Here is a 23698-nt window from a genome sequence, read left to right on the forward strand (position 1 = left end):
GCATATGACTTCCATCTTCACCTACTTTGAGGAGTTTGTAGTCTGTTTGGATTGGGCTAATTTGTCTAAGCTTGTTAGTTTTATGTGTCTGTCCTATAACCTTTTTTTGTTCTGCTTTAATGGACATTCAGTTTGTTACGAAAATCAAAAAAAATATATATATATTTTATAAGAATAGTCATTTCATTCTAGAGGTGTACTCCGTAAACCAAACGGGGCCTAAGTCCATTATAGTAGTGTGTTACTAACAGTAACATATGAACTAAGTCTATTATTTTTAACTAATGGCTTTTCAATTGCATTCTCATTGATCTGATTGTCTATTCTTTCTCTATAATATTTAAATATTATTTTCTTATTATTTCTGTATTTTTAAATACTAATACATTAATGCATAAGATAATAAAGAAAGAAAGATGTGAGTGAGAGAAAAATAAAATAAAATACTTGCGCATTAATAATACAAAGTAGTTCAAAAGCAAAATGCATTAATTTGTATAGAGAATCGAATAAACACCTTGTTTAAGCTTTTGATTAGTCATTTTACATCATTGCATAAGCCATTATGAGTCCTCTTAGCAACTCAAGACACAACGGCAAATATTTTGGTTTGGTGAAAGTTCACATACCAGCAGAGCTGTCGGGGTTCATGTTCCATTTTGTTACTATGCTTCTTCAAGAAACACTCACTTCTTGATGCGGATGCTTCTTCAGGTGCCCATTTACTTACAAGGACGTGTGAGATGCCTATTTTCTAACATATTGTGTCTGATGCACACATTAAACATAATCAAAGCAGACAAATGAATTCAACGATAAGAAGGAACTTGAAAAGCATAAATCTATTGTCACCAACCAAATAAAAGAAGTTCATCCTTTAAGCAAGAGCAAGAGGAGCCTTAATTAGCAGTACAAAGGCATAAACTGCTCTTCCTCAAAAGACATTCAGTTTCCAAGATGACAAACCCTTTCGTCTTCTATGCAACAACATATTCAAATATGGTAAAATGGCCACGTAAACAAACACAACACATTCACATGCTTTAAGAATTTAATCAAAACTCAAAATATATAAGGAAAGAACCATCCTTTTATTTTTAGAACAACCCTTTTCTACTAGGATAGGCATAATTTTGAGCTGTTAGAATATTAATTTAAATAGTTAAATCCACGATAATTTAACATATATGTTGGTATTGCTTCTCAGCTGCTCAAAATATTTGCGACAATTAGTATGTAAACAGACATTCTCTCCAGATTTTTATTCCCTATATATTGTTTTGACAAATTGGCTAATATTCAAATATGCTACTAGGAAAGCAGAGATATGATTTGCTTTTGCCGAATATATATATATATATAGAAGTTCTGGTTCGGGCAAGGTTAAGAGTTCATTGAAGATCCATAACCATGCTAAGCAAAGAAATCCTTCTTCTGTTAGTCCCAAAATGCACATGCAGAAGGCCATTCGCAGCACATGATTGTAACTATTCAACAACATAGAAATTTAAACTCAAAGACAACATCACATTCACAATGTCTGTCTCCTTATGACAATTTCAAGCCAACACTAACAAATTGAAATAATCGCAGAACGAAATACTAGAGCTAATTATAAACAAGACACGACATTCTACAACCAACTTTTTTCCTGGGACAGACTCATATTTTTAATTGCAACCAGTGACTTCCTTTATCAATTCGGAGGGTTAAAAAGAAAATGAAAGAACAAGAAGTTTGTTGCTTTACCACTTTTCACTTTGTGCCCATTTTTCTCCTCCTGTTTGCTTATAGAGTCAGTTTAAAGCCTTTTGACAGAAAATCATCCCTGCAAAACAATGATCAATCCATCAAAGTAGTAAGTTAAACTAAAACAAAAATAAGTAGATGCTATATAGCAATCATGTTGAGTAATTCAAAACAGTGAAACAAACCAGACTGGTCATATACATCAATTTTTTTAAACAAACTTGAACTCTTAAGAGAACCAGAAAATTAAACTAAAGAGATCAACTGCTCACGTAAAATTGGTAATTAACCTATCCAGTCAATTGAGAAAGACAAATGCATAACCAGGTATAGAAATAAGCTTGAACAAAAATAAATAAATAACTCAATTATGTTTATGTTATCTCACATCTTCTTTCTATTGCTTTTCTTCTTTTCCTCTGGCGCTGGTTGCTGTGTCTTCCCATCCATTCCACCACCACATCCGCATTGAATGAATTTGGAGCCCCCTCAATCCTCACAGTCTTGGCTATCCTCCTCCTCAAATCATACCAAAGGAGCTTTTCCTTGTCCAATTCCAAAAGAACCTTGTCCTTGTCACCACTCTTAGAATAAGCTAAAGGCATCACCTGTCCAAAATCCCTGTTCAAACTTGACTGTGAAACCTTAAACAATTTAGTCCAAGATTCCTTTAATCCATATTCCTTCATCAGCCATACATCAACAAAATCATTACCGTAATTGCAAATCATGCATAGGCGCCCTTCCAAGACCCCCAGATCCATTACAAAACCACCATCGACATGATCAGGCTGTGGTACAATTCGAAACTCCTCAGCTACAAGATCATAAGCAACAATCATACAGTACCATTCAAACCCTCCAGGCACCACCCAATGCAAAGCGCCACCAGCAAGCGCAGCATACCCTCTTCTATAAAAAAGAAGGTAACCAAGCTGAAACAGATAACGAATATAATAGGGTATGTCCTTGATTCCTCTCCAGGAGTTACTCTTCAAGCTATCACTTTGAGTTGCAGGAACTCTTACAACCCATAAAATGTTTGTCTTGTATATAATTGCTCACCCCAAATGACACTAATTTCTAGCCTCTAAAAGCCACATTATACATTAAACTATTATAAAACATGTGAGAAGCACGTTCAATTAAAAAAATATATGTGTTTTTCACATACTAAGGGACACGTATCTTTTAAAAGCTAGTTTGTATGAAATTTATATTCATTCCAAAAAAGACAGAGAGAAATTTCCTATAAACTTTGTAGAAAACTCCTCCAAGCTAGTTTCTAAAAGTAACATGTTCTTTAAGCATGTAAGAAGCACATGCTTTCAAACTATGTGAGAAGTATATGCTATTAAAACAAAATAAAAAAACACGTGATTCTCACGTGAAAAGGATATATGTTAGTTTTAGATGTTGGTTTATAAAAAATTTCTAAACAAACCGGTCCATGGAGCTACCAAGTGTTCTCTGCTATCCTAAAACATATCAATCAATGAAATCAGAATCCATCTCATGAATCTGCCTGCAGCTTCTGTGCTAGCAAGTTCTGCATCCTTCTATTTTCGAAAGAAATATACATCCCAGCCAATGGCACGAAGAAGACACAATCAAATACAATGCCTACTTGCACTTTAAGAGTCAAAGCTAATGCAGGTTGAAAAATATTTAAGGAACAACCAAATGCATACAGAAAATGGATAGTTGTATTTGGAGAAAGAAAATTTTCGCCTCCATAGAACATTTAACCAACACAGAACTTAAAAGAGTCTAGAGAATTCCAGCAGAGATAGACATAACTCGAAATATTATTGCTGAAGCAAAGAAATTCTACATGATGTAAAATCCTATTTATCACTTCCTCCTCCATCGTTTCCGTCAACAAATTTTACACGCTATCACCATTGAGAAGAACAAGGCTTCCCACACAAATGGCCATCTCAAAGAAATTAGGCATACCACCAAACTCAACCCTCGTGCCACTTTTCTCCTCTATGTCATACCAAAAGAGATACTCATAATCCTGCTCCATCAGAACCTTCTTGCCGTCCTTCGAGTACGCCAAAGGCTTACAGTACTCAAAAGTCCAAGGTACTGCGCCTTGCTCAATGGTGTAAAGACGAGCCCAAGAGCTGACTACCTCGTACTCCTTCATCACCCAAACATCGTTGCGTGTCGCAGAGACATGCACGCAAACACATATACATCCTTTCAAGACCTCCAAAATGAGTGCCGAACCATCTTCCGATTGAACCGGAATCGTATACTTTCTGAACTTTTCGGTGGCTAGATCGAAAGCCAGAAGGGTCTCCTGGTGCGGGGACCCACTAGAAGAATCAACTAACCAATGGAAAGCACCGTTTAAGGACCTCGACCTTGAATAATAACTGGCTGAACTGAACTCTTTAGGCCATTCCTCTTCAACCGTCTTCCAAGAATGCGCTCTCAGACTATATACCTTGACTTCAATGGCACTTTCAGCATCAATCTTTCTATAGACCTCCACAACCCCCACCACCTTGTAGTCGTCGTTAACTGGGTCGTGTCCGAAGGCCACATTGGGCAACCCAGACAGACAGTCGGTGAATCCTACCGGCTCAAAGGGCAACTTCTTGTACCGCCGGATTAATGGGTTCCAAATCACAATCCCTCTCCAATAGCTGTAGATGCAAACCAGTCCATTGCAGTAGTTCACGATTTGGGTGTTATGTCCTGTATCGAAAAGTGGGTGGTGAATGTTCACGAGCGCTCCGTCGAATCGGTCGTCGTCCTTGAAGCGCACTCCTAAGAAATTCTGCGGCGGTCCTTCGATGTCAATGACTATGAGATGGCGTTCTCTGTTGGCCGCAATGGAGAAGCCAAGATGAATGTTGATGAAAACTCGGCCATTGATTTGTGCGTGCCATGGCTTCGAAACGCATTGGAAACGTACCAGGCTCTTCACGGGTAATCGCAGAAGTATTTCGGTGACCAAATCCGGCGAGTGAATCGACATTTACGGAGTTTATTGTGGTGGCGGAGGAGATGAGTAACTTGGAACGCGTAGAACACTGAATACCCACTACCCAGCGGGAATTTCAATTCCCAACGGTGAACGGCCAGCAAATAGAAACAGAAATGTTCTTTCTTGATTCTTCTAAGCTCTTTTTGCCACGTCCTTTCGGTGGAACGGTTTTGCATGCCCATTTTCTGTTTTCTAATAGTAAGTGGGCTTTTATTTCTTGAATTCTAACCCCATTTTCTGTTTAATATTCACGAGCTTCTTGATGCAAACTAGGCGTCCTGGATGTCTTTTAAGAGTAATGTTAGGTACTATTTTTTTATCTTTTTGAAATTCTCCTAAAGTTGATATGGCTTTTAAAATCACATTTAAATTTTAAATAAATCATACTTAAATTTTGATACAATTGTGATTTTGAATGTTACATCAACTTTAGGAGAATTTTAAGAGGACAAAAATATGGTACCTAATATTACTAGTATTTTAAAGTTCACTGAGAAGCAATCCGACAGAGGATGCTTGCAGTCGGCGCCGCATTCTTGGACGATGAGTGCGCATTATCGATTGGCCATGATGGAGAGCTCGAGATGCATGTTGATGAAAACGGTGTCGTTGATTAGATCCTACATACCATGTCTTTGAAAGGCATTGTAAACGTAAATTTAGAAAATTGAGATGAATATTTGTCTTTCCATCCTAATGATTACTGTTCAATGTATAATAAACCCAATTGTAAATAAATAAAAGAAAACGTTTTCTTTGTTAATTAATATTTTTTAGAGAGTATTCTATATTATTTTATTTTTTTAAAAAAAAATATTTTGATATGACATAAAATAAAAATAATTTTGAGAGTTTTATATCTTGAGTTGTTTATTATTTATTCTTATTATTATTATTTTGTAAAAAAAAGTGTTATCTAACGAATGTCAATACTCCAAATGGGTGTATTGCTTTAATCGTTGGGCCTTTTGCCAAGAATGATGAGGTATGGTCCTTTTACAAGTATGGAAGGTAACATAATTTCAACTTTTTGATGTCTACTACTCTTAATACACTGCCGAAGGTCTAAAACAGCCTTTGGCCCGAGCACTAATCCTAGTGGTTGTGAAATTTGAGTCAACAAAACATACAATGCTCCAATATCATTTTGGAAGTCTCTCTTATATCATTTTTGTGTCCCTTTAAAAATGAGGTAACTTTTAAAATTACTATTTGATCAAAATCCAATATTGAAATAATAATCAATCACAAGTCTAATGGTGATTTTAAGAGCCACAATATTTTTGAAGAAATAAAAAAAAATGACTTGTAACATTACTCATAAATTGGGGTGGAATTGAATAAGCATTTCTATTCCTTTGTTTGGTATCAATAAATATACCTTCATTATAATTTGACCAAAATTACCAAAAAAAGTCCCTTTTTTTAAAACTCAAATTTAAAAAATAAAATAAATAACAATAAAAAAAAAATTGCTTTTTCTAGAAGGCCGTCCACCCACATAAAAACCCGGGGTGACCGCACCACCCCCGATGACACTTGGGGGGGGGGGCGGGGGGGGGGCCGTGGCCACCCCTGAGAGACTGTAGAGGTAGTCGCGACCACCTCTGACATGAATCATAGGTGGCAAAGGCCACCCCAGGTTCTATGGTGGGTGGCCAGCCACCCTTAAGTTTAACAGTTATTTATTTATTAATTTATTTTTAGGGTTAAGGGGTTGAAAAATAATAAAAATAGAATTTTTTTTTTGTTTTGAAAAATTGTGTCTATTCTTTAAGAAATAGATATTCCTTACTCTCTCTTTTTTTTTTTTTATGAAAAAAAAATATATATATTTATTCCTCTTTCTATTCCTAGGAATAAGCCACTACCAAAAAAAAAAAAAATTGTTATTCTATAGAAATAACCATTTCCATTCTAGAGATCTATTCTGCGAACCAAACAAATCCTAAGTCTATTATAGTAGTGCTTACTAACAGTAACATATGAACCAAGTCTATTACTTTAACTAATGGCTTTTCAATTGCATTCTCATTTATCTGATTGTCTATTCTTTCTCCATATTATTTTCTTATTGTTTATGTATTTTTAAATACTAATACATTAATGCATAAAATAATACAGAAAGAGAGATGTGGGTGGGAGGAAAAAAAAAAAGGCATTAATGATACAAAGTAGTTCAAATGCAAAATGCATTTTGTATAGAGAATCGAATGAACACCTTGATTAAGCTTCATTGCGTAATCCATTGTGAGTGCTCTTAGCAACTCAAGACACATCGGCAAAGATTCTGGTTTGGTGAAAGTTCACATCCCAAGTGCCATTTTCTTACTATGCTTCTTCAAGAAATGCTCCCTTCTTGATGTGGATGCTTCTTTCGGTGCTATTTACTTAAAAGGACGTGTGAGAGGCCTGTTTTCTAACATATTGTGTTTGATGCACACATTAAACATAATCAAAGCAGACAAATGAATTCAACAATAAGAAATAACTTGAAAAGCATAAATCTATTGTCACCAACCAAATCAAAAAGTTCATCCTTTAAGCAAGACAGGAGCCTTAATTAGCAGCACAAAGGCATAAATTGGTGATCCTCAAAAGACATTCAGGTTCCCAAATGACAACCATTTGGTCTTGTATGCAACAACATATTCAAATATGGTAAAACGGCCGGCCAAGTAAACAAACACCCCACATTCACATGCTTTAAGAATTTAATCAAAACTCAAAATATATAAGGAAAGAACCATTCTTTTACTTTTAGAACAACCCTTTTTCTACTAGGATAGGCTTAATTATATACTTTTAAATAGTTAAATCCACGATAATTTAACATATATGTTGGTATTGCTTCTCAGCTGCTCAAAATATTTGGGACAATAACTATGTAAACAGACATTCTCTCCCCATTTTTATTCCCTATATCTTGTTTTGAAAAATTGGCTAATATTCAAATATGCTACTAGGAAAGCAGACATGATTTGCTTTTGCCGAATATATATACATTAGTAGAACTTCTGGTTCGGGCAAGGTTAAGAGTTCATTGATGATCCATAACCATGCTAGGCAAAGATGTCCTTCTTCTGTTAGTCCCATAATGCACATAATTGTAACTATTCAACAGCACAGAAATTTAAACGCAACGACAACATCACATTCACAATGATTGTCTCCGTATGACAATTTCAAGCCAACACTAACAAATTGTCACTAGTGCAAATTGAAATAATCGAAGATAGAACGAAATATTACTAGAGCTAATTATAAACAAGACACATGAGATTCTACAACAAACTTTTTCCCTGGGACACACTCATATTTTTAAGTGCAACCTGTGACTTCCTTTATCAATTCCGAGGGTTAAAAAAAATGAAAGAACAACTAGTATGAATCAAGGAAAATGACAAAGAAATTGTCAGTCCTCTAGAAAACAGTGTACTTGTTATGTCAAACAACTTATATCTGCCTCTTTTAAAACAAATTGTCAGCTTAAACTATTAATGAGGTAAGATAAACTAAATCTAGTAATCCTTAAATGAAATGGAAAAGTTTGTTGCTTTACCACTTTTCACTTTGTGCCCATTTTCCTCCTCCTGTTTGCTTATAGAGTCAGTTTAAAGCCTTTTGACAGAAAATCATCCCTGCAAAACAATGATCAATCCATCAAAGTAGTAAGTTAAACTTAAACAAAAATAAGTAGATATATGCTATATAGCAATCATGTTGGGTAATTAAAAAGAGTGAAACAAACCAGACTGGTCATATACATCAATTTTTTAAAACAAACTTGAACTCTTAAGAGAACCAGGAAATTAAACTAAAGAGATCAACTGCTCACGTAAAATTGGTAATTAACCTATCCAGTCAATTGAGAAAGACAAATGCATAACCAGGTATAGAAATAAGCTTGAACAAAAAGTAAATAAATAACTCCATTAAGTTTATGTTATCTCACATCTTCTTTCTATTGCTTTTCTTCTTTTCCTCTGACGCCGGTTGCTGTGTCTTCCCATCCATTCGACCACCACCTAAGGGAACAAGGCTTTCCACATAAACATCCGCATTGAATGAATTTGGAGCCCCCTCAATCCTCACTGTCTTGGCTCTCCTCCTTCTCAAATCATACCAAAGGAGCTTTTCCTTGTCCAATTCCAAAAGAACCTTGTCCTTGTCACCACTCTTAGAATAAGCTAAAGGCATCACCTGTCCAAAATCCCTGTTCAAACTTGACTGTGAAACCTTAAACAATTTAGTCCAAGACTCCTTTAATCCATATTCCTTCATCAGCCATACATCAACAAAATCATTACCGTAATTGCAAATCATGCATAGGTGCCCTTCCAAGACCCCCAGATCCATTACAAAACCGCCATCGACATGATCAGGCTGCGGTACAATTCGAAACTCCTCAGCTACAAGATCAAAAGCAACAATCATACAGTACCATCCAAACCCCCCAGGCACCACCCAATGCAAAGCACCACCAGCAAGCGCAGCATACCCTCTTCTATAAAAAAGAAGGTAACCAAGCTGAAACAGATAACGAATATAATAGGGTATGTTTGTTATTCCTCTCCAAGAGTTAGTCTTCAAGCTATAAACTTTAACCTCAGCAGAGAAAAACCCATTATCACCAACAAACTGCACCATCCTCATCACCTTGTAGTCATCGCTAATGGGGTCGTGCCCAAATCCATAAAAAGTAAAACGACGAGGTTTAACATTTACATAACCTTTAGGAGCCTTAACCGGCATAACAGGCAGTATCTGGTGCTTTCTCGTTGATGGGTTCCACAAAGCCATTTCTTCTTCAGAGTTACACACAGCCAACAAGCCATTGCAAGAGCCAAAAACGTCGGTTACACCCCAGATCACATTCAATGGGGGATTGAGTTCCGTTGCGGTGCGAAGCGAATCGAGCTCAACGGAATAGAGGTACCAATTTTTGAGAAGGAGGCTGAGATTGGACTTGGTGGCAAGGGAGTGGCTAAGGTGAATCTTAATGAAATCTGGACTGTCTATTTGGGAGCACCAACGCTTGGATGCGCATCTAAACCGTAGAAGCGTCTTCACGGGAAGTTGGCATAGTATGTCGGTGATTACATCGGACGGGAAGTTAAGGTCTAGCTTGAGGTTTGGCATATCAGACGGTGGATAAGGTTGGCTATCTGGCTGGGTTTTGGGTCGGGAGATATCAGATACGGATGAAGAAGCAGTTTCTGGTGCTCTCTCGAGAGCCTTTAAGGGTACGTCCAACGTGGCGACTCGTGAATGTACCAAAGGAATGTACTCGTGAATGTACTAAAGGAATGTTTAAACGACTCTTACGGCTAAGGTTCTATTGAAAATGAAAGTGACCGCTTTGGGGTCGTGTCAACACCATTGAAGTTTAGTAGTTGAGTAATGCTTTTACTTTGTTGGTCAGAATACACCTGTCATATTTTAAAAGATTTGTTTGGCAACACAATAAAGATTGGGATTATATATTTTAATATTATTTAATAGAGTTTAGTTGAGTATGATTTGTTTGTCGAGAATATTAAAGTTACAACCATTTTCACAAATGGAATTGCACAAGCTGACGTTGCCACGTTAGTTTGTTTTTTTTTTATTCTTTCTTTTCTCACTCTTTTGTTTTCTACTTCCTTCACCTGCTCGCATTTGCCTTTGCAGAGAGTGAAGGAGAGTGTGAGTCGATGAGAGAGAGACTTGAGGGTTCACTTCTTTTACTAAATGTTGCGTTCTGTCAACGGAACTCTCACGTCTCTTCCATATGCTCCACCCCCTTCAAATCAACACCTCTCGCTTTGGATTAATTTTTTTTTTTTTTTTTTTGAGAAAGCTTTCTATTAATCTTTTGAAATTGAGTCAAAGTAGCGTATTTTGTTTTTCTTTTCATTCCCAGTTCAAATCCATCTTTTTTTAATCTGAAAACAAGCCTAACTATCTTCTGAGAACTTCACAAGGAGAAAAACCAAGAAATCGCACTGACCCAGGTGAGGATATCAGTTGTCTTTGTTTCATGAGTTTGTCTTTGCAGGGGCACGGCGACCCGACGCTCATGAGGTTCTTGATTGCAAGGTCGATGGACCCAGACAAAGCAGCAAAGATGTTTGTCCAGTGGCTGAAGTGGAGGGCTGCAATGGTGCCCATTGGGTTCATATCTGAACCCGAAATTCCAGATGAACTGGAACCCAGAAAGATTTATCTTCAGGGTTTATCAAAGGATGGATACCCGGTGATGGTTGTCAAAGCAAGCAAGCATTTCCCGTCTAAGGATCCTGTGAGAAAGAGAAGGAAGAAGAAAACAAAAGAATGAGAAAAGAACGAATAAAAAAAACAAACCAACGTGGCCACGTTGTGCAATACCATTTGTGATAATGGTTGTAACTCTAGCATTTCTCTTGTTTATATATATATATATATATTACAACGTATAGGTGAAAGTTGTATTATATCTTGGAATTTATAATTGAGAAAACGTATTCTATAATTTTAATTTATTTATTTTCAAAAAAACTTAAATATATTTAAAATTAAAGATGGTTGCGTAACCCCTTTAGATTTGTTGAGTGGCTACATCTTTACCCCTCTTATGCTTTAGGTGGCCATATCATGTGGGTAGACCCAACCCCCAATGGGTGATCGAATGGACCAACCCCGAGAGGGAAATCTTCACCCTCGCAACGCACCACGGGTCCACGGGTAGGATCTCTCCTTACGACCCATTGCGAGGGCTCAGGATGAGTCTTTGCCACCCATTGAAGGTGGGATTTCCTATACCTCCCTTACATGTTTAGCTTTTTTGTGTTTTAATTTTTAAATAATGTTGATGTAGTAGAATAAATAATGTAGCATGGGAGACCCTTGTCATGCTCTACCTTGACATTATATGCTGTTAAGTTTTTAGAATAAACATGGGCGAAAAGATGTTCAAAATGGTACTTTTGTAATCCAGTGTGACTATTTGATACCAACACAAATCGCAAGTACTAAAAAATAAGGGCACCCATGTTGAGAAAAAAAGGAAAGAGATTAAAAAGGCCCAAACTAAAGTTGACATGAAATTCTACCTCCCTTTTGGTTTTAGGTTCGGTGGGCAGCTCTCTTTCTTCATGACCCCACTGCGGATCAAGCATGGTCCTGTTTTAATGCCCATACAAGTCCAAAATAACTAAGGGTTAGGATTCTTCTGCTTATTGATCTTCTTCTAGTCCCACCCTCAACTACAGACACAGCTTTGATTCCTCCGCAACTATTGTACAAAGGATACCATGCAATTCATCCTATTATGAACCACTCAATATTGATAGCAAATTTAGCAAAGCCAGAACTACTGATAGCAACCATCCACCCATAAAGAGTTTTAAACAATATATCTTTTAACCTACAACCGTTCTCTCATGCAATGGGGAGCCATCCTCCAGTTTTTGAAGGTCAAATTGGCCACTCCAGCTGACCAAGAACTCCACTGGGCATTACCCACTACAGAAACCAAATCACTAATCTATGCCTCAAATCCAGAATCCATTCTCAGTGAAGTCCATCTTACTGATCAAGAACAAAGGAATCTCAAACTGCCCCCCATACACAAAGTCCCATTCTCACAATTTTTCTTTATGTCATTTTCTCTGAGGTAAACAATTTCAAAATTCAACAACAATGTAATTTGCTCTATAATTGAACATCACCACCCATTCTTAATCTGCAATCATTTATAACTAGGACTGCACCTCAAAACCAACCTAAATGGTCATGCCATTTTCTCACAGGCCAACAATTTGAAAATTCACAGCATATAGTTCAAAGTCGGTTATAACATCAAATTTCAGTTAAAGAAAAAGTAAATTCCAGCATCAAAATCGACAGATGTCATACAACCTTGTGGATTTAGAGAGGTATACAAACATTTTTGTATATACATGCTTCAAAACCACAGTAACTACAAGTACACAACACCTTACACAAGTGGACAATATATGGCATTAATCAGGAAAAAACCTGAAATAGTATACTCATTCTAGTAAAGGCATTTGGTACACATCGTTGGGATTATTGTTTCCTCCCATCTTCAAGCATTTTCAGCTGATCAAGCATGGCTCTCTCCCTTCACTTTTCACCCTCTGAAGAATAAAGGAGCAAAGATATGTTGCTTATGTGACAGTAAAATTAAAAGAAACAGAAGGGGCACCCCTTTTTCTTTTTTCTTTTTTTCTTTTTTTGAAAAGAAGGGAAGGGAAGGGTGGTTGATTAAGCGAGTCTAAGAAATATTGGCTCCAGAGAGGAGCAACCTCCCGAAGGAACTAAATACCCTTTGAACCTCATTCTGAAATGTAAGTGTGAAGAAGAAGGTGCCCTTAATTCGAGATGGCACACTTCCTGAAAGATGAAGACAATAATTTGATTCACCAAATCCTGCCCTAAATACACTCAAATTGAGCATTGCAACCTTATTTTAGACCAAAAGAAGCCACTCTAGTAAGCTTTAAAAGTAAACGCAAACCAAATTCACAAAAGTACATCTTCTCCACGCTTCCGTTCATCCTGCTGTTTGCTTATAGCACCAATTTGAAGCCCTCTGACAGGAAATCATCCCTGAGAAAAAACCAAGGGCCAATTTGTCAGGCACTAAGTCACATGAAAGTATACGATATAAAATTGCACCAATTGCAAGGTGGTAGGAAAACCAAGCTGGGCTAGCCATCATTAAATTGTGAACCAAATCACATACACCACTACTATGAGTGACTCAGGGTCCATTTGAGAGTGTGTTTTTAAAAAAATAATCTGCCCTTTTAAACCAAATCGCAATTTTGGAGTGTTTGAGATTGCGATTTTAAAAACGAAAATTTTAAAATCGTGAAAAGATCTACGATTTCTATAAGCAGACTAGGGGGTGCTTATTTGAAAATGTGCGAATTTAAACCAAAATCATGATTTCACTTAAAATAATATTTGGCGCAATATTTACCCATGAAACTGCAAATTATATGTTAATGTTATCCAAACACTCAATTTTGGTAAAAACAGTATCTTTTAACATGTTTTACCAAACGTCTATGCAATTTTAAAAAGTAAAACGCAATTTTTTTTTTTAAATCGCACTTATTGAAATCGCACTCCCAAAGAGGCCATCATAACCAGATTATGTAAGCATGTCATCAACGTATCATCACTGTCTAATAACAAAAAACAATGCCAACAGAGATACAATAACCTGCATAAGGAAACCAAAGACAGTCTATTGTCATTTACCTATTTTTCTTATTTTTCTCCTCTTCTAAACTCTGCTTCTTCCCATGATCTCTTCTACTCGCCGCGGTCGGGACAAGACTTCCGACAAAAATTTCGGCCTCAAACGAATCCGGCAAACCGCCCACACTCACATTCTCGACCCTTTTCCCCCTCAAATCGTACCACACAAGCCTCTGATTGTCAAGCTCCACCAGAACCTCCCTACCAGTCTTGGAATAAGCCAAGGGCCTCAAATACTTGTACGACCCAACAACGTCAGCTTTTGCAACCGAAAAGAGCTTAGCCCAAGACTCCTTGACCCCATACTCCCTCATCACCCAAACATCGATACGAACATCCGGGTAAGTCGCTATCATACACACGCACCGACCCAAGACCCCCACTTCAATGTGAAATCTCTTCTCCGCACACTCGGGCAATGGGACCTCCCTAAATCTCTCAACCGTCAGATCAAAAGCGACAATCAGATCAGCCTCTTCGACGTTGAACTTCCGGTTCACCACCCAATGCAAAGCACCACTCGCGAAGGTCCCATTCTTCCTCGCATAACACAGAACATAAGGCATATCCTCAGAGTCTCTCCACTCGTTCGCTCTAAGACTATAAACCTTAACTTTGGACACAAACCCTTCGTTATCCAAATTGATGAACTGCGAAATCCTCACCAGCTTGTAGTCCTCGCTCACCGGGTCGTACCCGAACCCGAATACCCGCGTGCCCAGCAAGCTCGACCCGATTCGCTCAATGGGCAAAAAGGGCAAGACTTTGTGCCTTCTGATCGATGGGTTCCACAGAGCGATGTCCTCGGCCACGTTAGAGATGCAGATCAAGCCGTTGGTGGAGCCCAGGATTAAGATCCGATTGCTGTAGCACATCAGAGGGTGAGCGAGCAAGACGGCATCGCTTAGGGCGTCAAGGTTGATAAGATAGATCTCGGAGTCCCTCCGGAGCATGAGGCTGAGGTTAGAGCCTGTCTCTATGGAGTTCTTGAGGTGGAGATCAATGAAACCCGTGCTGTCGATCAGAGAGCGGAATGGCTTGGACACGGACCGGAACCGAAGAAGCGACCGGACTGGCAGCCGGCAGAGGACGGCGATAAGAATCTCCGACGGCAGGTCCGCCATGATCGGGTTACTCTTTGAAGTCGATTTGTGAGCATCAAGGACTAGGGCTAGGGTTGACACTGGGGTCAGTGCTCGAGAATGGGGGAAATTGCTTAAGGTACAACCAGAAACTTCGCGGTGACTCACGGGAAATGCTTTAGGTAAATAAAACGAAAAGACAAAGAGGGTAGGTGAATTTCTGAATTTAGCCTTGCTTTGGAGGTAAATTATTTATAAGAAAAGGGTAGATTAGTCATACTTGACAAGGACCATACGAAGTTCGGGGCCACTTTAACGCGTAGAGCGTGAAAAAAAAGTCACAACTTAAACTCAACTTTAGTTCAACTTTTTTCTAAAATTTAAAAATAAAAGAGAAGAATTTATTCTAAAAATTGGGTCAAAGTTGATTTAGAGTTGTGGCGGTATCAAATCTAAGCATTAAAAGCCAATGGATTGTCCTGTGGACACTATTCTCCCTTATTTTCTTTTTAAATGGATATCTATATTTTATGGTTAGGAATTAAAAATAGTTATGGTTTAAATTAAATCTTATAGATGTGGTATACATGCTGTCACGCATATATACAACAACAAAAATCTGTTCCATCAAATAATAAATGCTATCCAGAAATAAAGAGAATCCAATATCGTTGGTTGGCAATTTGGTATACCCACTAAGCAATAAACAAAGATGTGGTTTGGACTTTTGATTGTGTGATAGAGAAATGTTATAGAACTCAACAATTTTTTTTTAAATTTCCTTTTTCAAATGATTTGCATCCAGTTCATTTAAGAAGAAAAAAAAATCTAAACTTATTTATTTATTGAACCCATTTCTAAGTAGATAGAGTTTTCTTCTAAACTAAATTTAAAAAAATTTCTCCAACCTAATTAAAATAAAAACTCCATCCTTGCTAAGTAAGTTGTTGATTAGTAGAATACTTGGGACATCTCTGTGAAAGAAATCCGAAGAATCAGATGCTATAAAGTTGTGTTTGGATTCTCTGAGAATAAAGTCCTTGCACGAGTTGACCACTGACAGAGTACAAGTGTCGAGAGGAATCTAAATCTATAGTTTTAAAAAAAAAGGTTTCAAATGTCCCTGACACTGCCACCATCGAGGGCCATCTCTGGCCTACTATAGCATCCAGGGATTGCTTCAAAAATCACTGTTCTTGGTGGCCCTTTTCTTGGTGCCCAAGCTAAGAAATTATTAGATGACCAATTTTTCAGCCCATTTCCAGTTTATTTTATGGGTTTTCTCAGCGTGAGTTAGCAGGCCCATTGGAATTTGTTTTGAGGTGAGTGTTTGGAGGAAGAATAAGCCCAAACGCTTCTCTTTTTTTTGGTCTGAGATTGGCCCAAGTATAGGGACTGCGTTATTGAGGCTACCCTTCACTAATACTTTTATTACCTAAATGAGATTTATAATATAAAATATTTAATTAAAATGAGAGATAAATTATGAACATAAATAATACGAAAATGAATTCTAGAATTATTTAGCTACTTGGGATTGTCTAAGAACAATGTCATGACGTTACGGGGCTTTGATTGAGCCGACTTAAGATGGGTTTAGCATCGAGATAAGAAGATTTAAGTTCAACTGCTATTTCTAATCCGAATCCATTGTTGCATGACATCATTGCAGGGAAGACATCATAATTTAATACTCATCATGGCGTACTTTCTTGATCATCCAAGCGTTAGAAGGGGATCTTTCGAAATTTATATTATCATTGTAATTGGGCCGGGATTACAGGAGGCCCAATGAAGCCTTCCTTTGTCCCAGAAATGGCAGAGCAATGCCCATGAAATAGACGAGTTCTTTAGACCGTCGGATCATCGTAAAATTTTGATTGGTCAAAGTTTGATATGGTTCCCAGTAGATTGTCCCACGCATGTGAGAATATTGGAGAACACATGCGAATTGGTCTGAAGGGGACCACGGTTGTCCGAATGTGAATTATTGGGATGGGCCTCTGCCTTGGGGTCCTGTTGTGAGCCCACACGTGTCTCTTTCATTTTCAAACTTTAATAATTTTTTTTTTCTTCTTTTTGAGAGAAATCAACAATATCATTAATCAAACAGAAACCTACTCATACGTCTCTAAGAGATAGATCAATCGGTTGAGACAACGCCTAATGAAGCAGAGGTTACTAGTTCGAATCTGCATCCCTCCTCTGGTGCGGACACTTTACAAAACCTGACGAGAATGTTCTTAGTGTATAAATTATTGCAGTTGAAGAACAGCAACTTTATTATACTCCGAGAAATACCCAAATTTTTGGAGCTTTTGTTTTGGACACTATGTGGATGCAAGATGGGTCATAGGTTTGACAGAGTAATGCTAAAAGGCCTACAAAATACAAGTAGAAAACAAGTAGGCTTTTTAAAATTACTCAAGTTTGACATGACGACCATTTAACATCCACGAGAACACTTTAAAAAAAAAAAAAAGGAAAAAAGGAAAAGGATAACATGAAAAACACTTATCCAAAAAAAAAAAGAAAAAAGGAAAAAAAAGGATAACATATATATATATATATATATATATATATATAATAACTTCAATTAGAATGCAGTGTAAATCCACTCATTTACGACATCTCAACCCAAAACCAGAGCCTTGAAATGTTAAGGGGAGCAATACCACAAACTAGAATGTTAAAGCAGCCAAAACTAGATATTGAAATTATTATCTATTTTCTTTCTTTTCTAAATTAGCAAGAGGCAGAATGCTTTCCATTGTCAAACCCCACATGTACTGAAATCCACCTCTTCAATTTTTCACGTCTCTTCCGGCTGACGTGGTGGGTCTTGCCGCTATGTGTATTATTATTAGCCAATAAGTGAGTTAACACCTCAACCAAATAGTAGGGGTTCTCTATATTTAGCCTGCTCAAGTTCAAACCATCGGGGCCGTAGCTTGGGGTTTTAATTGGGAGCATGCAAATCTAAAAAACGGCATAGTTTTTCTTTTGAAGCTGAGACATTTTTTTAAAAAAAAAATTTAAATTCAAATAAGGAAAAGCGGGTTACATGGGATAGAACATCAACAAAGGGATAGACACCCCTACAACAAACCCAAACGATAAAATACAGTACATAATCAGAAATAGTAATAAAGTATAAGTAATGGTTTTATTCATAATTCAGAAGAACAATAAACAAGCTGAACTTTTTCAAGGGCCGCACAAGGTGGTTGATAAACAGAGGCTTAGTATCAAGCGGTGAAGACAACAACTACCTCCGTTAAGAAGAAGTTACAGGAAAGCTACCGTAAAAAATCGGATATGAGTCATTGAAGGACAAACACTAGCAACAAAAGTTTGTCCACAAGATCAAACCACTTCGAAGATGAGATATTATTTGCCTAAATTAACCGGTACAATATCCTTGGGCGGATCCCACGAGCATTGTCCAAGAGATGCTTTAATTAAAAGAATTATTGTTAATTAACTATTAATCCCACTAGATAAATACGAGCAATGCTTACATGTAAGCTTAATCCACGTCATGCAAGTATACGTGGGCCTTTATATTCCACTTGTATAAGACGTCATTTTCAGGTCTATATAAAAAACTACAATAATATGTACAAATTCTAAATCCTTCTGCGTGATCTTTATCACCTGTCCACTTGAGAAAAACCCAGATAAACCTCAAAGGCGAAAATATATATGTATATATATATCTTTCATTGCACCTTTAGTACAGTTACGTACACAACTAATTTTACATGATTGGTTGCGTGGTTGAGTAACCCATCTCGTAATTCGTCTATAAATATGGAAAGAAGTCGGATTTGGCTTTTTGATCTTTTCTATGATTGCTAATGGTTATTGACTGTGTGAGAATTAGTGGTAGGGACTCAGAGGTCCACGTAATAAACGTGAAGCATGAGATAAAATTCTGTATGCGTTTTATTTCTTAAACTTGACTTTAAATAGAAAGCTTACCAGACTTAAACTTGGAATGAGTCCTACTACAACTGATCTTATGAGGACTTAGAGAAAATTAGAAATAGGATCATAGCCTTTACATTGCTGTAGATCGATCTCATCCTTTTATGTAACAGTAGTTGGATAGAGCTTGTGACTTCTATCTAACTACTAATTCCTACTTCTACTGGAACTAACTAAGATAAACAAATAGATAATACCAAAAAATTAAAGAAAGATAGAAGTAAGCAGCAAATAAAATTTAAACATGCCACATCACTTTTTTTTTTTTTTTTTTCTTTTTTGGGTTAATAATTTTTTTGATACTTGGGTTTTGAGGTTTTTTTAATTTTCTCTCATAGGTTTTAAAACATGACAAAACTAGTACCTCAGATTTTGGAAAAGACCGAATCACCTCCTCGAGTTTGAAAAATTCTATGGGGGTGGCCGAACCACTCTCTGGGGATGGTTCGGCCACCCCCAGTTTGAACTTAGGGGTGGCTGAGCCACCCCCAAGGCCGGTCTGGGGTTGGCTCCCCCTTTTAGGCTGAGGGGGTGGTTCGGCCACCCCATAGAATTTTTGGAATTGGAGGTGGTGATTCGGTCTTTTTCAAAATTCGAAGTACTAGATTTGTTATGTTTTAAAACATAGAGGGAAAATAAATTAAAAAACCTTAAAACACAGGTACCAAAAAAAGTTATTAACCATTTTTCTTTTTTACAAATTTAAAGGGCATTTTATAAATTCACATGTGAGTCTTTAATGAAATATTTAAACAAGTTTGATAAGGAAATTTAAATTTAATACTTGAAGATATTGTAGAGTTTTATATGAAGGAAAGTTGAAGGAAGTAAATTACATGCGTGCCGCCTCAGCTCTCGTGCGCCACGCTGGAATGTACGTAGGACCCTCGACCATGTTCGTCACGTAAGAAAATAATTGGCATTTATAAGCTAAATCCAAACGACACAAATGGAGAGAAAATTGAACTTGTCCACTGTGCCTCCAATCCATCCATCACAGCTCATAATTAGAAGAAAGCCGTCTCTTCTTCCAACTATATATATCCATTTCCATGTAAAATAAACCTCCCCACCATTTTCTCTTTCTCCTTTTCCTTTCTCCAAAATGAACGGCGATGATCGGATGTCGTATTCCATCTCCGACGACCCCAAGACCCCACTTCTCCCTATCCACGACGAGATCCAACGGCGACCCAGCTTCCGTTCCTCTCTCACATCCATTTTCACACTCAAAAACTTGTACATCCTCCTCGGACCTCTTTTGTGCGCTATCATATACCTCTGCGTCAAGCCTGGCGGCTCCCTGACTGGCTCCGGCCGGAACATGTTGGCCGTCCTTGCTTGGGTCTTTGCTTGGTGGCTGACGGAGGCAGTGCCCATGCCGGTGACCTCCATGTCACCGCTCTTTCTCTTCCCACTCTTTGGGATATCCTCTGCCGATGACGTGGCGCACTCTTACATGGACGATGTGATTGTGCTTGTTCTAGGAAGCTTCATACTTGCTCTCGCTGTCGAACATTATAACATTCACAGAAGATTGGCTTTGAATGTGAGTTCATAGCTACCATTTATTTATTTTCACTTATTTAATCGGTTAGAATTTTTAAAATAACTGATAATTTAATATAATATTATAGTCAATATCTCAATTAAATATTTAACGTGTTAAGTCTCACTTATTAAAAATAAATTTAAACCCATTTTAAATTTACCTTTTTTTATTAGTTTTAAGAAACGTCGTCTCGTTCAAATAAACAGAATAATATCGAATTAATTATATTTAAAAAGATAAAGATATTTTTTAAATACAATTAACTAAATATTATTTAATTCAAATTAAGTAGAGAGAATATGTGCAGACGTAGTCCTCTCTCTCTCAAATAATTGATCGTGTCTTACTACAAAGTCTCTATTGAATTATTTCACCCAACGTGCACACGTGGCACAAAACAGATAACGATTCTATTTTGTGGAGATCCATTGAATCCACCACTTGTACTCCTTGGGATATGTGCCACCACGGCGTTCGTGAGCATGTGGATGCACAACGTGGCAGCAACGGTGATGATGATGCCCGTGGCGACTGGGCTCCTACAGCGCTTCCCAACGGGCCCAACGCAATCCAACGTTGAAAACAAGTTCTGCAGGGCAGTGGTTCTGGGGGTGACATACTCTGCTGCCATAGGAGGGATGAGCACGCTTACGGGGACAGGTGTCAATGTGATATTGGTGGCCATGTGGAAGAGCTATTTCCCTCAAGAAGAGCCCATCAGCTTCAGCACATGGTTCTTCTTTGGTTTCCCTCTGGCTTTGTTGGTTTTCTTTGTTTTGTGGGGTATACTCTGTTTGTTGTATTGCCCAAGAGGTTCAGGGCAGGCCCTCGGTGCTTATTTGGACAAAACCCATTTGAAGAGGGAGCTTGAACTTTTGGGTAAGTAAGACTCAATACTCAATAGCACTCAAATTAGTTTCTTTTGTCTTAATATACTTGGAAATGAAGCTGATAAAGTATGTGGTTTTACTTCTATTGAGCAGGTCCAATGGCTTTTGCTGAGAAGATGGTGCTGGCTGTATTTTCGGTGCGTTGCCAAGTAGTGTATAGTGACTTGTGAACAGTAACGCTATTAAAGCATTATAACGTTTGAACAGTTAAAAGTCGCAGTTTATTCAAATGTGGAAATTTTTGTAGTGATAATGTGTGAAGTATAAATACTAACATGGGAATGCACTTTAGATTGACACAATAGGTTGGTGCAGATGCTCATAGTTTTGTGGATGACAAGAAGCATAACAGACGACATTCCTGGCTGGGGAGCTCTTTTCAATGGCCGTGTTGGTGATGGATCAGTTAGTGTGAGCACCATCCCTTCAAGAATTACATAATTTTTCAAAAGATGATGACAAGAGTTAATTGTTAAAACCATTAAACCAAATTGTTATAGATGAATTCACCTCGCCTCCATGATGAAATGATTAGAGATTTCCCGTGGTTCAAATAAACGGTGAAGATTGTAAGGGTTGAGAAAAGCTCACTATAGATCGTAAGATTTATCTTACAATCTTCACCATTGTTTGAATCACGGGAGGCAATCCAAATCCTTGTTAGAGAAAGCTAATTGACTCAAAATTGTGCAGGTGATGATGGCAACTTTATTGTTCATAATTCCAAACAAGAAGCAAAAGGGAGAGAAGCTGATGGACTGGAACAAATGCAAGAAGCTACCCTGGAACCTGATTTTGCTTCTAGGAGCTGGCTTTGCCTTAGCTGATGGAATCCAGTCTTGTGGCCTGGCAGACATGCTATCAAACACCTTGGATTTCTTGGAGAGAGCACCATATTTAGCTCTTGCCCCTGCTGTCTGTCTTATGAGCAGCATCATGACAGAGTTCATCACATCTAACAATGCTACTACCACACTTGTAGTTCCTCTTCTCATCCCAATAGCAAAAACCATGCATCTACACCCACTCCTCCTCATGATTCCTGGAGCCATTGGAGCACAGTTTGCTTTCTTGTTTCCAACAGCAACTCCATCCAATGTTGTTGGGTTTACCACTGGATTCATTGAAATACAAGACATGATCAAGACTGGTTTGCCACTGAAGATTGCAGGAATTGCTGCACTGTCCCTTTTGATGCCAACACTAGGTAATTAAATTAATCCTTGAAAAATGGTTTGAGCACTTTTAAAACTGACGTGAAAATTCACTTGAATTAGCGTGATAATGCCACATAGTGATTGGTGGCTTTTGGCTATTGCAGGAGCTTATGTTTTTGGAACAAATAAGCATGTTTAATTGCAGGAAGATTCCCAAATGCCACCTTCTTGCAAATCATCGGGGCAGAGTACAAATTATCACGGCCAATATCAGCAGCAGCCCCCAGGTATCTTGGAGACAATGATATGTTATTGGCCCTTGCCCCTTGGTCAGCAAAGTACTCTCACTGTGTAGTCACAAGCTCAAGAAAAAGCAATAAAAAGGCAGCGTTCTTATTCTTTTCCCCACTACTTTAAAATTAAATGGTTCACCTTCTCTGTAAAATATATTCATTAATTAATAAGTTTTATATATATATATATATATATATGATGAGTTGATGAAATTCGAGCCATTTAATTAAAAAAAAAACTAATATTTTAACAACTTCATCCATAGAAATTTGAAAGAACTGAATGCCACTTTGTAGTTTGCACTATTATCTCTCTGTTTTTATCATCCTTTAGGGAAAAGTTTTCTATTCTTTTATAACTAATATTTATTTCTCTAATCTATTATTAAATAATTTAAAACACAAAACATAATTAAACCAAAATCAAAAGGCCATTTTCAAACACTTTTTCTGAATATTTCTCAGTCATACTTTTCCAGTGGAAATTAGCTGTTCTATCGACACGACAGAAAACCAAACAACTAAAAGAAAGGTTGTTGCCTTTTTGGGCCCAAGCGTGCCGCCACGGGACCATGGGGGCCTGGACCATGTTCGTCATTAAAAACTTTAGGCAGTGTTTGGTAATAGAATGGAAAAAGGAAGTAAAACGGTATCGTAATTAAATTTGATTGATATAAAAGAAAAATGTAAGAATATTTTATATTAAAAAAATGAAAATATTTGTTT

The 23698-nt window shown here is 37.5% G+C and overlaps 4 protein-coding genes across 13 annotated transcripts; 1 reads left to right on the forward strand and 3 right to left on the reverse strand.

The window, feature by feature from the left end:
• Positions 1-3637: 3637 nt before the first annotated feature.
• On the reverse strand, positions 3638-4744 carry LOC132170173 (F-box protein CPR1-like). The gene has a single exon (XM_088512082.1). The coding sequence runs from the start codon at positions 4742-4744 to the stop codon at positions 3638-3640; it is 1107 nt and encodes a 368-aa protein (XP_088368208.1).
• A 2161-nt stretch (positions 4745-6905) lies between these two features.
• Positions 6906-10017, reverse strand: LOC132168541 (F-box protein CPR1). Of its 3 annotated transcripts, none has more exons than XM_088510558.1 (3): positions 8709-9952; positions 8316-8394; positions 6906-7136 (listed from the first exon to the last, which is right to left on the reverse strand). In XM_088510558.1, exons 1-2 carry the CDS (start codon positions 9893-9895, stop codon positions 8355-8357), a joined length of 1227 nt encoding a protein of 408 aa, XP_088366684.1. In that variant the 5' UTR covers positions 9896-9952; the 3' UTR covers positions 6906-7136; positions 8316-8354. The 3 variants fall into 3 exon arrangements, with proteins under 3 accessions (XP_088366684.1, XP_059435523.2, XP_088366686.1); XM_059579540.2 differs by having other exon boundaries at positions 6906-7172; XM_088510560.1 differs by lacking the exon at positions 6906-7136 and having other exon boundaries at positions 7980-8394; positions 8709-10017.
• Positions 10018-12623: 2606 nt separating this feature from the next.
• Positions 12624-15264, reverse strand: LOC132171511 (F-box protein CPR1). 8 transcript variants are annotated; one of them, XR_009439042.2, is made up of 4 exons: positions 14009-15264; positions 13274-13348; positions 13065-13132; positions 12624-12876 (listed from the first exon to the last, which is right to left on the reverse strand). XR_009439042.2 is itself a non-coding variant. In XM_059582841.2 (3 exons), the coding sequence occupies exons 1-2, from the start codon at positions 15130-15132 to the stop codon at positions 13309-13311; spliced, it is 1164 nt and encodes a 387-aa protein (XP_059438824.1). In that variant the 5' UTR covers positions 15133-15264; the 3' UTR covers positions 12624-12876; positions 13274-13308. The 8 variants fall into 8 exon arrangements, 3 of the variants coding, with proteins under 3 accessions (XP_059438824.1, XP_059438823.1, XP_059438822.1); XR_009439040.2 differs by having other exon boundaries at positions 13257-13348; XR_009439041.2 differs by lacking the exon at positions 13065-13132 and having other exon boundaries at positions 13257-13348.
• A 4676-nt stretch (positions 15265-19940) lies between these two features.
• Positions 19941-23078, forward strand: LOC132171243 (tonoplast dicarboxylate transporter). Its single transcript, XM_059582511.2, has 6 exons — positions 19941-20629; positions 21034-21511; positions 21616-21659; positions 21838-21933; positions 22216-22729; positions 22844-23078. Exons 1-6 carry the CDS (start codon positions 20186-20188, stop codon positions 22876-22878), a joined length of 1611 nt encoding a protein of 536 aa, XP_059438494.2. The 5' UTR covers positions 19941-20185; the 3' UTR covers positions 22879-23078.
• Positions 23079-23698: the final 620 nt, after the last annotated feature.

The sequence above is a fragment of the Corylus avellana genome, chromosome 1 (assembly GCF_965113065.1).
Source record: "Corylus avellana chromosome 1, dhCorAvel1.hap1.2, whole genome shotgun sequence".
NCBI lineage: Eukaryota > Viridiplantae > Streptophyta > Magnoliopsida > Fagales > Betulaceae > Corylus > Corylus avellana.